This window comes from Cibotium barometz, chromosome 50 (assembly GCF_041138505.1).
Source record: "Cibotium barometz isolate CiBa-2024 chromosome 50, ASM4113850v1, whole genome shotgun sequence".
Lineage (NCBI taxonomy): Eukaryota > Viridiplantae > Streptophyta > Polypodiopsida > Cyatheales > Cibotiaceae > Cibotium > Cibotium barometz.
The window spans coordinates 5,057,650-5,071,676 of NC_141095.1; the positions used below are offsets into that span (position 1 = coordinate 5,057,650).

At 41.7% G+C, this 14,027-nt stretch overlaps 1 protein-coding gene and 1 pseudogene across 2 annotated transcripts; one reads left to right on the top strand and one right to left on the bottom strand.

Annotated features, from left to right (window-relative positions):
• Positions 1–4,325: 4,325 nt before the first annotated feature.
• LOC147609745 (uncharacterized) lies at positions 4,326–6,491 on the top strand. The gene is made up of 9 exons (XM_086786881.1): positions 4,326–4,560; positions 4,685–4,779; positions 4,908–4,975; positions 5,024–5,231; positions 5,409–5,519; positions 5,604–5,717; positions 5,895–6,005; positions 6,090–6,251; positions 6,375–6,491. The coding sequence occupies exons 1-9, from the start codon at positions 4,326–4,328 to the stop codon at positions 6,489–6,491; spliced, it is 1,221 nt and encodes a 406-aa protein (XP_086643007.1).
• Positions 6,492–9,207: 2,716 nt separating this feature from the next.
• On the bottom strand, positions 9,208–12,616 carry LOC147609746 (pentatricopeptide repeat-containing protein CRR2, chloroplastic pseudogene; annotated as a pseudogene). Its single transcript, XR_015264156.1, has 2 exons — positions 12,375–12,616; positions 9,208–12,221 (listed from the first exon to the last, which is right to left on the bottom strand). The product of XR_015264156.1 is annotated as a pentatricopeptide repeat-containing protein CRR2, chloroplastic pseudogene (transcript).
• Between the last annotated feature and the right edge of the window lie 1,411 nt (positions 12,617–14,027).

The window sequence follows — 14,027 nt, forward strand, 5'->3', positions numbered from 1 at the left end:
CTGTAGCGTGGAGAAAACCTAGGCTCTAGTTCCAGTCCAACAGATAGCACTAGTTAACCACATCTCACCACAACCTCATACTGCAAGCTCATCCTTATGGTGGACGAGGTCATAATAGTGTAGTGGGTTTACCTTTCTACTAGTGTTATTATTGCAAATCGATTGGTCATCAAGTCCAGTGTGGTAGTGTCATCAGCCAAAAGAACTCTAAAAAACACAAGCACAAGGGTCTACTTTTTCCCAACATCTCACAATTAACCTCATACAATTCAACCATCTCTAGAGGCACTGGAGCCTCTAGGATATCATGCTAGTCACAAAGAAACAAGGCCCATGAGCTAATTTAGAGAATAGAGATGGACCAAGGAAAAAGGAAAAACCCTAGAATTGGAAGAAGTAATAGTGTGTCCGAGGCCAAGTTTCGTGTAGGAAGCACATGGTGAGATTCGAAAAGAAAAAAAAGCTCTCTTGCCAAGGATGGTGGTAGTAGGCAGTCTGGAGGCCGTTCAATCATAGAAAAGATTTCATCCAAAAAGAACCAGAAAAGATCCAAGGTGTAGTGTAGAGCCAGAACATCAAGATCAAGTAGCATAAGTGTAGTGTAAGGATAGAAAGTGCCAGAAGCACTATCTCACACAACAAAGCATACTATTGAAGCTTAGAAGGAAAAAGGAAAGAACACTATTGAAGATTAGAAGGAAGGAGGAGATAGTGGAATCCAGGATCAGTGCTCGGCCAAGAGGGGTAGATATTTCACTTCAGAAATTTGGAAGCAAGGGATAGGAAGTTGAAGAATCATTTAAATATGATCTATGGGGGGACTTGCAAAAGAGAATTACATTAGATCAATTCATGTGTTTAGTGCCTACTTATCGGGGTAACAACTATTAAAAAATATAGTATCTATGGAGAAATTGGTGGAAGTTCAAGCCAATAGTAATCAACTAAATATAGTACAATAATGTGGATCAGTAGGACTAGTTTTGAACTATGAAAAAGGAGTCCTAGAGGTCATAGTAAAGCCTTTTTGTCTGGCCTCTGGGACTTGTTGATCTTTGGCATGGTAATGTTTTCTAAGAAAGTGCTGCACAACAAATAGGTGCGAGAGTTGTGCACAAGAGGGTAGATTGTGAATGTGCATTTTTAGACTCCTTGTGTTCTTTGTTGCGATGTTTTCTCCTTTTTGCTTCCTTTTTTGGGGCATTGTCATTTTTTAGCTTCCTGCTTTTCGATGTGATATGACCCTTGATTCATATCATGGCCGCCATCTCGGCTTAATGGTATTAAAGTGTTCTTGCTATCTTCCTGTCTTACCGTTGGTGGCAAGTGGTGTTTTAATGATGTTGTGACAATTGTCCTCCATGCAGTTGCTTTTGTCATCCTCGTGGCCTTTTGAGTTGTTGATGTGGATCGAACTGGCACACACTTGATCACTGCTTTTTTATTGTATTGGCTTTGATTGGTTGTTGCAGAGATCTGAGGTTTTATAGTCTGGCCACCCTTGCAGAGTGGCAATCCTTCCATGGCTTTGTGGTCTTTTGAATTTTCCGCATTCGCCTCCACTAGTGATATCATGCCACAGTATATGCTCCAAAGCGGCTCCTGGTCTTTCGCTGCTACTTCTTCGGGTGTAATCACCACCAGGTGGTCTTTGTATTTTCTCATCCTGAAGCCATTTATTGTCTTTGGAAAAGGTGTGACATACAAGTTTTCTAAGGTAAAGGCATTCTGGCTGATTGGGTATTTCACTATAAATGGTCCGATCTGAGCTATCAATTTGAGTAATAGCATTCACCTTATCACTACCCCTTTTCCCTACCTTTTTGGTATCCACACGACATGTACGAAGTGTGTGACAAGAGTGCATGACACAAGGATATCCATGATACCCCTCTTCTTTCAATCACTCCATCCATCGGAGAGGATAGAGCAACCATACTTCGCCCATCCTTTATATGCACAGGTGTGAGTTTGTCGTTGATCCTCTTCCTCTCATCATCAAGCATGGTGGTGCGCATCTCATGGTATGTGATACCATGCCAATCGCCATGGGATGGCCCCACCTCCACAATGGCCTTCATCATCTTGTGCCATTGTGGGACCTTTAGCATATGGAAGGAGATATTGCAATTGATGACCGTGTGTGTAATCTTGTTACTCACAGCTTTCATCATCATCTTCACATATGTGAGGTTGTTTATGTTTGCACTGATGGTGGTTTGCCCCATTGCTGGGGAGAGCTCTCTTTCCTTGGCCTCTTTGATTGGAAGTTGGAGCCACTCGAGGTGAAGCCGATTATGCACTGGGGGAAGGATGCATGGAAGCAAAGGCTTGAGGCATGGAAGCTCCTCCATATCCACATTTGCTTGGTTGCGGATGAGCGAGTAATTCTTCACTATACCATCTGCAATTTCTTGAGGAATCTCCTTACACATCGCAACTTCCCCCCCAATCTTGGGCGCATGTGCAAGAAGCCTGGTGACACTAGTATAACCCTTCTCGCAAAAGTTGAACGTCCATTTACATGACCCGGAAACCACCGAGATAGGTTTCTCACCCATGGTGGTATATAAGGAAAAAGTGTCATGCTCTTCCTTTCCTCTGGTCCTCGTTCACATTGGAGACCACATCATCATAATCTCTGCTCCTTTTTTTGTAATAAGGAAATGGTGAAGTACTTGGGTACCATGTATGAGCTCAAGGGACTCGTTGTCTCGTGAGAGCATGCACAAGTCCCAATTTCACAAACAAAATTCTCAGCTATGTTTCATTTTTTGAGGAGCATGTAAGAGACCTTGTACTCTACATCTCTCAATCCATTGGAAAGAAGCTGCAATCTTTCACAACGATCTACAGCTATGCCTAGTCATTCACCATATTTTGTAGGAGGGGAATGATGAATTGATTACCTCCCTTTAGAAATCTCTTCAGCAAGTCATTAATAATTATAGGTATTTTGAGTTTCTCTACTCCCACGGCACATATCTCATCAGGTGCTTATATTTACCATCTTCTTCCTCCATGGGTATTTTTAGAGGGGCATTGGCTTTGCTTGATGTGATGGAACAATGTAAGAATTCATTTCATATCAATAGCAACAGTGGAGAACAAGTCCATGCAATGCGAGGTTACGAAGGTTGAATCTGAGAAGGCTAAACATGTATTTCTGATTTTTCATGGTCTCGTACATAATGTGAGGCACGCTGAGATCCTTGATCAATCATGGGGATTAATGTTCCTCTTCTAGGTTATGAATGGAAAACTTAGACATGCTAGATCATTCTCAAGTATAAAAGTTTTCTTTGGTGAAGTTAAGTTGTCTGAAGCTTTTGCCCTTGAAAAGGGGAAGAAGCAGCTTATCTTTGCCTCCATCTAATAGCACATCAGCTATATTCATGCCAGTAAATGGAGTCAAATCCTAGATTCTAACATATTGTATATCCAAGATGATATTCACACCAAAGCCTCCATCTAATAAAACATCAGCTATATGCATGCCAGAGCTAACTTGACTTGAATTACTAGGATGGCCTCACCATAGGGAGCTTCCTTCTCTGGAGTTAGACTCTGATTTGTAAATGTGCATGACATCCACAGATCGAGATGGAGCTTTCCTCTTTTCCTGGGACATTTACCAAACCAACTCATCTCTGAAGTTTGGCACTAAGGCAAGAAATTTCTCCACTGACATATGAATCTGTTGTTTCTTCATATCTTTCCATAGGTCATACTGTGGAGTATCCCCCTTATTAATCTTGATTGAACACTCCTCCTTCATCGGTGCGCCTCTCCACCATCCTGAGGGCTTACTATATTTTTCAGTCTCTGACACCTCTTCTTCTAGATCTTTTACCTGTATAGTAAGACCACAAGACTTTTTTGCAACCTCAGCTTTCTATTGACTCAGTGTGGAGTAGTCCTTCCTAGCTCCTTCTTCTAGAGAACGCCCCAAACTTGCTACTTCACACACCCAATCGGACACTTGAGTCCAAACCTTGTGATGTTCCTGCTAGGTGACATCCTTTTAGTTCCCCTTCTTATCTCGAGGTTGGTTGTTCCACCACCTCTGGAGACTTGGGTTGCGTGGATCTTGTCACCGCCATGGCCAAAGACTCTACCTCCTGTATGGTCGTCTTACTCATTCCTTGCTCTTCCAAAGAGCTATAATCTCCATGACAATTATTACCAGTGGGCCAAAAGTTGAAGCGGTACCTCTTGCTTAGTTATCACCCACTTCCACTTCAAAGCTATGTGTTGTGCACCTAGAATATCCTTGGGAGAAAAAGTTACTCTTGGATGGAACGAAGGTCATGTGTATGGTTCCTATGGAGAGCAACTATTTGGTATTGGTTGGACTGCAGCATCGGATCAATCTTAAGGAAGATGTAGTCTCGATTTGCCAACAGAGAGATCGGATAAATCTGAATTATCCAAATTATGCCAAAAGAGTGAAGGAGGAGTTGGATAAGCTTCTTCATGTCAGATCCATCTATCCGGTTGATCGTCAGGCAACGTGGCTCACCAATTGTGATTGTTCCAAAAAAGAATCAAAAATTGTGGGTATGTGTGGAGTACTGGAAGCTTAATGATGTAACTATTATAGATCTGCTTCCACTTCCATTTATAGATTTTCTTTTGGATATAGTAGCTTAATGATGGAAGCTTAATGATGTAACTATTACAGATCCGCTTCAACTTCCATTTATAGATTTTCTTTTGGATATAGTAGCTAGCCATGAAATGTATTATTTTAAAGATGGATTCAATGACTACAATCAGGTTCAGATGATGGCACTGGAAGATTGGAAGAAGATTGCATTCATGACTGAATGGGGTGTCTACATTAGAGATGTGATGACCTTTGGAGATTGAAGAATGCTCCAACAACAATTCAATGGATGGTTCAGGAAATATTTGAAGAATATTTGACAACCTTCATGACGGTGTTCATTGATGACTCCAGTGTCTTCGGAAGGTCATGCCAACATTTCCACAATCTAACATTATGCCTGTCAAAATGCAGAAGTTCTAGAATGAGCTTGAATATGGAGAAATATGCATTTGCAATTCAAAGTAGAATTCTCCTTGGTAACATTGTTTCCAAAGAAGGGATCGCTTTAGATCTGGTGAAGGTGGTAGTTATTCGGAATGCTCTAGTTATTACCAATGTGAAGGCACTCATTTTTGAGGCAGGTCCGATGGCACAACTAAATGCTCGCTACTTAGCTCATGTTTAGTAGTGCCCTGAATCAGCAAAGCAAGTAGATGAAGAAGATCAATTTGGAATGGATAGAGGAATGTGATATTGCATTCAGATGCCTCAAGTTGATGTTAGCCGAAGCTCTAATTATCCAAGCACCGAATTGGGAATTGCCTCAGATGTGGCAATCAGAAGTGTTCTAATGCAGGAAGCAAACAAGAAGTGGTTCTGCCTAGTATACCATGCAAGCCGCCAACTATTTGATGCGGAGTGGAACTACTCCACAACTCACAGAGAGGCCCTTGGAATGATCTATTCTGTTAGTAAGTTCTGCCACTACCTTTTGGACAATATGTCTACTTTCATGTGCACCATTTTACTTTGTTGTATGGTAAATAAGCAGAGTTTAGCTGGCAAGATGGCTCAGTGGTGGAATGCTCTAGTTATTACCAATGTGAAGGCACTCATTTTTGAGGCAGGTCCGATGGCACAACTAAATGCTCGCTACTTAGCTCATGTTTAGTAGTGCCCTGAATCAGCAAAGCAAGTAGATGAAGAAGATCAATTTGGAATGGATAGAGGAATGTGATATTGCATTCAGATGCCTCAAGTTGATGTTAGCCGAAGCTCTAATTATCCAAGCACCGAATTGGGAATTGCCTCAGATGTGGCAATCAGAAGTGTTCTAATGCAGGAAGCAAACAAGAAGTGGTTCTGCCTAGTATACCATGCAAGCCGCCAACTATTTGATGCGGAGTGGAACTACTCCACAACTCACAGAGAGGCCCTTGGAATGATCTATTCTGTTAGTAAGTTCTGCCACTACCTTTTGGACAATATGTCTACTTTCATGTGCACCATTTTACTTTGTTGTATGGTAAATAAGCAGAGTTTAGCTGGCAAGATGGCTCAGTGGTGGATGCTGATGTTACATGAGTTTGATTTTTTTGCTGTCCACACTCCTGGAACAAGCCATATAGTGGAAGACTACCTCTCTCGAGACAAGACGGCTCGGTGGATGATGCTGATGTTACAAGAATTTGATTTTTTCGTTGTCCACACTACTGGAACAAGCCATAGTGGAAGACTACCTCTCTCGGCGGCTGGAGACTGTGGTTAAGCTCCAATCGGAGTGTCTGTGTTGATGGCCTACCTGACATATAATTGTTTGTAGCCAGGAGCAGTTGTTCCAGTCATCCCGACATGGTATGATGCGATGTTGCACTTTGTGGAAACAAGTCTAATGGATGACAACCTTTCTCGAGATCAAAGAAAGAGACTAGCTGTTTGAGTTGGAGTTTCCAAGTTATAGCCAGACAACTTTACAAAAGGGGGATTGATTATATTCTCCATCGGTGTGTTTCGCCACATGAGTAGGAAGTTGTCCTTCGGGACTCTCATCAAGGAATCAATGGTGGGGGAGGCACTTTGCAGGGGATGTGACCCACAAGAAGATCTCATAGGCTAGTTATTGGTGACAAACTCTGTTAGGAGATGCTCACAAGATGGCAAAGCAATGTGATGTTGTGCCAAAGGCTCGAACAACCAATTGATAGGGATCATATGCCACATACTCTAATACTTCTACTAGACCCTTTTCAAAAATGGGAGTTAGATTTTGTTGGCCCATTCAAACCGCCAACCCGTTTCAGTGATAACAAATACTATAGTGTGGCCACAAAAATGGGTGAAAGCAAGAGCTTTGAGGGACAACATGGCTAAATCAACTGTAAAATTTCTTTATGAAATGATGATCAGTAGGTTTAGATGTCCCAATAGAGCTGGTGAGTGATCAAGGCAAGCATTTTGTAAATGATGTCATGTGCCAACTGATCACTCAACATTTGATTATCACAATATACTATCCTGAAGAAAATGGTTAGGCGGAGTCCACAAACAAGATTCTACAGAGGATTCTCAAGAAATTGGTGAATGAGAATCACATAGATTGGGATAAAATCATGTATTCAACTTTATGGGAATTCTGCACTGCCTAAAAAGTGTCTATTATAAGTATGACTCTGTTCAAACTAGTGCATGGCATTGAAGTAGAAGTGCCGATGAAATTTATTGTGCCAAGTCTCCGTATAGCCATGGTCGAGAAGCTCATTCCAGAGGAGTCCCTTTAGCACCAATTGGATCTTCCATTATGCTCATTTTCCACTTCCATCACACCAAAGTCCATTGTTCCAATGCTTTCAATGGTTATCCACAATTAGAATAGCAACACATGCCCTCGCCATGGCATAATAAAGGCAAAAAGCAAATGTAGTTGCATGATTCCTTCTTCCATCAATCCAAAAGTTGGCTTCTTCTTATATGTAGTATAAAGTTTAATAGAGAAGAGGCTTGTGAGAACGATTAATGGCATGTAAAGGTCCAAGGTAATGTAAACATAAGATACGGAAATGTAGAAAACCTTTGGTTTATGAGGATTTTGTCCTAAGCCTTGTTTTCTCATAATCCTAATTCCTTTGGCCAAATGGATCAAAAAATGCATGATTGGATAGAAGAGATCGTGGAAAATAGGATTATGGATTGAATTTATAAGAAATGGCTCTGGAAACCCTAAAATCATGAACATTATGGCCTAAAAATGGTATGTGAGGATAGAGGAGAGCTTGAGGAAGAGAACTATTCATCTGGAATACAAAAATTCAGGAAACAAACCCTAATTTTTGGAGAAAACTCAAAAACCCTAATTCCTTGAGGAAGTGAAGCATTGGTGGCATATATGAGAAGAGGAGAGCATGTAGAGGATCAAGAGAGAGCTCATTGGGTAGCTCTTGAAGAGGGAAGTCCATGGCTTCAATATTGGTGGAGAAAGAGAAGTATTATGTGTAGTAGAGAGCCCATCCTCAAGGTTTCCATGAAAGCTTCAAAGGGGAAAAAGGGAAAGAAGAAGGGCAACAACCCTAAAAGTGAAAAAACGTTTTTCTTTCTTCGTTTGTCCAAAAATTTGCTCAAACCATAGTATAACACTCCTTTTCTTCCCAATTTGAATCTGACACTCCATATCTGGCAAGATTATACTCAATCTTGGTTAAAATTCAAGAAAATAAGAAAGTGTGTGCACAGATTCAAGAATCTGTGGAAAAACATGTAACATCACTATAATTTTTTCATTCTCTCTTATCCCTTGATCAAATCAAAGCTTTGCTACCAAATGTACTCTTCCAGGAGGGTATGGGACTTTATTAAAAAGTCCCAAATGACTCTAAGACGATATTTAGATGATTTCATTTTGAACGTGTCGCAGGAAATACACAGTGGATGAGAAAGTTCTGATGCAGACAGGGGACAACGTTAGATGCTTGAATTTAAGACCTAGTTTCTCATGGGAAATCTCCTTGTGTTATTGAGATACCATTAACCAGGGAACTAATTTTGACCTTTGTCATTATAAAGAAGCTCAAGACAGACGTGATTTGATGGGGTGGTCTTAACTTAAACTAGTTGCCTGTCTAACAGGAGTTCTGATAAACAGATTTGGAAGGTAATCCTTCATTGATTCAATAACCTTTACACTAATGCATTGATGTGTGGAAGGAAGCTCTCCACATAGAGAGAATCAATTATGTACCTTATTATGGTATGATTACTGATGAGGATTCTATTTGTCAATACTTGATAGCTAGTTGATCTTACAGACCTCAACATTGGGTTGTAGGGTTTAGCAATTATTCATAAGAATTACCTAGTGAGCTGAATATGATCCTTGCATAAGGTTGTAAACACAAGTTTGCATTACGAGAGCAAGTAAAACTCAAAAAGTGCTTATAGCCTTCAGTATAGATTGCTCTGCCATGTGACTTGTGGAGCCATTCCTTTAAGAGCCATGATAATTTGGGAGAATATTACTTTTCCACAAATAAGTTAATAAAGAACACAGCCTTGATGTGTCTAGCTCTTGGAGGCGCAAGTTTGAAAGGCTTATTGGAGAGGACCTAGGGTTAAGAGGCTATGCTATTTTAGAATGAGCTAAGACTAAAGGTTGAAAGTTAACCCAATGTTAGGATTAGAGCTTAGCCAACAAGCATAGGAGGTTATACAGCCCACCTACAAGACTAAGGGCTAGCAAGGATGAGGTCTAAATTGGCTTTGGATCAATTAAAAGCACAGCAGTATACAAGTGCCCAGGTGTGGGTTGGCTGAGCCAAGCAGTTGACAACTTATGGGCCACCACATGGGTGTACAATATGCGGAAATTAGGAAAAAAAAACGGTTGTAGGAGCTGGCCGACCAGCCCCCTAAACCCCTATATAAACAGTGGTAGGTTTAGGTCTGCTTGTTTGTGTGCTTGCATTTAGTATTTGATGCTCTCTTCTCTCTCTCGCACAAGTATACCACATCCTGTAGGTTTGCAAGCAAGCCACACTTGGCATATGTGTCAACCAGTGCATTGCAAACAACAATAACTAATCCCAACAACCCTTTTCTGGCATGTCTTGTCTGTGACTCCTATGCTGCCACAACCATACAGATCACAAACAACACAACCACATCTAGAGGAAGGCCCATGAGTTGCATCTGTTCAAAAGAGTTTGTGCTTCCTCACTATGCTCATGTTTGGCATATCCTGCAATCAGTGCATTCAGTTCAGCATACTCTTTTGTTTAGCATGCATACAATTCGCTTATAAAAGCAACAGTTTTGCAATAGAGATCCTCTTCTTGCCTATGTTTGAAACAGTTAAATGCCTCCTCAACATACCCTTGTTTGAAAGGGTATCCTGCAATAAATACATTACACAAAACCATGTTTCAAATTGGAAGCTTGTCAAAGTTCAAACACTTCTGTGCTTTTGCAATGAAGCCACATTTAGCATACATATTGACCAAGGCACAGCCAACAACAAGGTCTCTTTCTAGCTCTTCTGTGGCGATCTGAGAATGTATAGCTTGCCCCTTGTCATGGCTCATATACTGCCACAAGCTATCAAGATGGAAAGAAATGTACGAGCATCCCTTCTGTTGCATCTTTTTGAAAATAGTTGAGCATGTTCACCACACACGTTTGGAGTAACCTCAAGTCCACAGACTACATCTTGAACTGGAACCCGTCAAAAAGTTCTTGAGGTTTAGAGTCACACTTTGCAAGGAGCTGCAAACACTTTCCAAAATACCTTTAAGCATGTATAAAGCCTCCAAATCTTCCACATTAGCACAAGCCTTCACCAGTGTGCACTTTCTAGTACAGGATAGAGGCATGCTATGCCTCCCTGCATTCGTTATAACCTGTGATGATGAGGAACAACATGCAGCCTGTAAAAAACACGCAAGGCAAAGCCCATGCTCCTTAGCTGACTACACCTTAAAGCCCATGGTGGAGCATACTACTTCATAATGTCCATGCAAATGTGTCATGGGACTCTGGAGCCATATCTTGCCATGGCACATGCCCTTTCTCTTTCATCTGTGCGCTCAAAGCCTGAAGCTTTGCATAAATATCATATAGACTACTATAATCAGTATCACTGACAACAAACTCATGCACCGTGTCATTCACATGAATAAAGGCCTTCCCTGGCTTCTTCCAAGCCTGTGCACTTTCTTTCATTCTCTTTGTACTGCTTGCATCCTCCCACATCCCCATGGCTGCATAAATGTCAGACATAAGTGCATAAGCAGACGCATCTCGGGAGTCGATTTTGACTATCTGATTGAAACAACGCTTCCCAACCTCCAATTCTCCATAAATCTTGCAGCTATTAAGCAAAGATGTCCACCCTGCTATATTAGATTTGAATGGAATGCGCTGAAGCATGTCTTCTGCCTCTTTTATTTGCCCAGCCCGCCCAAGAAGGCTGACCACACAGTTTAGATGCTCCTTGGTGGGCTTAATGCCAAAATCTTCTCTCATCGAGTTCAAAAGGGCATCACTTTCATCCACTAGACCCATTTGGCTGCATGCAGAGAGAACACAAAGGAAGGCCACTTCATTTGGCTTCAGACCTTCCTGTTTCATATCCTTGTAATGCTGCAAGGCAAGCCCATACTCACTATTGAAAGTGTATCCTGCAATCATTGCACTCCATGTCACCACATCTCGCTTCTGCAAGGCACCAAACACTCTCTTGGCATCCTCAAGATTGCCACATTTTGCATACATGTCCACAAGGGTACTCCCGATGATAACATTCATTTCAAACCCACTTTCAATCACTTGGGTATGGATCATTTTGCCCTCATCTAGGGCTGCTATGCCACAACATGCTTTAAGAGCACTAACAAAAGAGATTTGGTCAGGCGTATTACCCTCTTTTCGCATTCTCTGAAAGAGCTGGAATGCCTGAGTGCCATATCCACACAGTGAATATCCACCAATGATTGCACTCCACGTCACAGCATCTTTCTTAGGCAATTTGTTGAAAACTATATGTGCGTCTTCTAGGGCACCACATCTACCATACATGTTGATGAGGGCATTATTAACAAAAAGGACTAGCCCGAAACCCCTTTCTATGATGTGAGAATGAATCAGCTTGCCATGTGTCAGGGCTACTGCGCTAGCACAATCTGCACATGCCTTGAGTACGGCCACAAACACATAAGTGTCGGGTTTAACTCTTAACAACTTCATTTTATGGTACAGTTTGATGGCCTGTTCAACTTGGCCGAGTTTGGAACATGCAGAGATCAATGCACTCCATGTAAACACATCTGGTTCAAGTACTCTGCCAAAGACCAGATTTGCTTCAACCAATGACCCATGCATTGCAAACACACGGATGAGAGAGGTGCCAAGAAATGGATCTGTTTCAAAACCATGCTTTAAAATGAGAGAGTACACTTCCCTACATGTCGCAAGATCTCCGTTTCTGATGCAACCCTGCAAAATACAATTGAAGGTGATGGAAAGAGTGGTGCAAGAGGCGTGCCAGAGTATGTGATGCAGTGCTTGAAGGGCCTGACGAAGCCTTCCTTCCGCACAAAGTTTTCTGAAACCATCAAAAGACAGAGAGGGCACGGGCACACTACAATACCCATATCCTGTAACTCTGTGTGAAATAGGGTTAACCCTGCATGTATTAGACCAACATACATTAGGGTTTAAGGTCATCATAAATTTCCATATATGAGTAAATTGGCCATAGGTTTGACCTAAGGTACGCATTACTAGTGCTGAAACCTCCTTTAAAACCCTAATGGATGGGTCTGTATGCTCACCATACCTTCACGGGCTAATCATGCATGGCATTAGGTTAATTATGCACGAATTAGGGTTAAGCCTGTATTAATTAGGGGTCGTCGCTAATTTCTCTTTACGGCTCAATTTTGAGCTCTCACAGGTCCTGAAAGCTGCATCGAGGCCCCAATGTATGGACACCATACCTTCAGTACTTTCTGAGAAAATTGGAAGACGGAAACTAACGCCCTCCCTGCTGGGCTCGATTTCCACACGGGAATGGTATGCGCGGGCGGACAAACCAGTTGTTGGCGGGCATTTCAAAATGTGAAAAGACCTAGAGGTTGGGTGGATATTTCCACACACGAATGGTTTGGGCGGGCAGACAATTCAGTTGCTGTTGCGGGCATTCCAAAATGTGAAAAGACCTAGAGGTTGGAGTAAATGCTATTAGCTCAGTGGTGGCTCCTACACCCCAAGAAGTGGATATTTTAGTGCCATCTCTCGCATCCAACAAAAAAAAAGAGTAGAAACACACTTAGTGATTCCCTGTGCTCCAGATGGGTAGGGGTTGGTTATGGAGCGGCATCGCCCACCCACCCTCGTGACTATGTGACACACCATGTTTCAGAAGGGATTTATGGTTGGAAAGAGGCATCACAATTGGTATTGAATTTACACCGTCGGATTCTAAATTCCCACAAAACCTCTTTTTTCTTAATTCCCAATTTCCTTGATCTCTCATCAGGGTAATCTACCCATCATTTGACTGATTGTCCAACTAGATTCTTGGTGATTTCGATCAAAAGAAAACTAGTTTAGTTCAACGGTAGTCTATTCTTTGTATTTAGAAACTGGAATTGGTCATCACGAAGTTTTTGCTTGATTCAGATTGAGAGATGGACAAGTAGGTTTACTGTCCGTCCCTCTCGTAGTCTAATCATTCGGTTTAGTTCTAACAAAGATTTTCTTCAGATAAACATCTATTTTTGGGTAAATACCAATTTAGTGATTTAACCACATAAAATATGTAAAGATATTCTTTCTACCATTTAATTTCTCTGTTGCCATATATGCAGTGATGTGTGTGAACACACTTAGGACCGCCAGGGCACTTTTTCCCTCTTTAGGAGGTTTTTTCCCCCGGCTTGTATATACGCCCATCATTCTAGGGCTAACTTATCTTTTGTACATTGACACAATCTAATACAATGTGTGTTGTGTGCATTCTTGCTTCTTCTTCTCCAAGCTTTGTGTGCTTTCCTGCAACCCTAATTCCAACAATTGGTATCAGAGTAGGCATCGGCTCCCAAGGCTACGCCGCTAGCACCCTCCTACTCACATTCTCCGATTGAGGTGAGCTTTCACGACGACGAGCGCTTGCAGGTTCCTATACTCTGCAGATATACTCGTAGGGCATTGCGTTCTCAGAAATTGCATCTGTCGGGGTTCGTTTTTGCATTACAAGTTCTACACAGGTGTTTTCGTCATTTTGTGTAGAAATTTCGACAATGTAGTTTTATGCAAAACAGGCATACGTGTTCTATTGTGGACCGTGCTACATAGCACGAGTTGTTTTCTGTTCAGTCTTTGCTTCATTACAGGTAGCTTTTGCATCAATTTCAGTCAGTGGCCATGGCTGATAACAGCAATGATGTATTTCGCATGTTGTCTGCTGATGTGACAAATTGGATGGAGA

Excerpts from the sequence above, each read along its gene's own strand:
- LOC147609745 (XM_086786881.1), top strand. The coding sequence starts at position 4,326 with ATGGAGAGCAACTATTTGGTATTGGTTGGACTGCAGCATCGGATCAAT. Across the intron at positions 4,976-5,023 it reads GACTCCAGTGTCTTCGGAAG|AAGTTCTAGAATGAGCTTGA; the intron begins GTCATGCCAACA and ends GTCAAAATGCAG. Across the intron at positions 5,232-5,408 it reads ATGCTCGCTACTTAGCTCAT|GAAGCAAACAAGAAGTGGTT; the intron begins GTTTAGTAGTGC and ends GTTCTAATGCAG.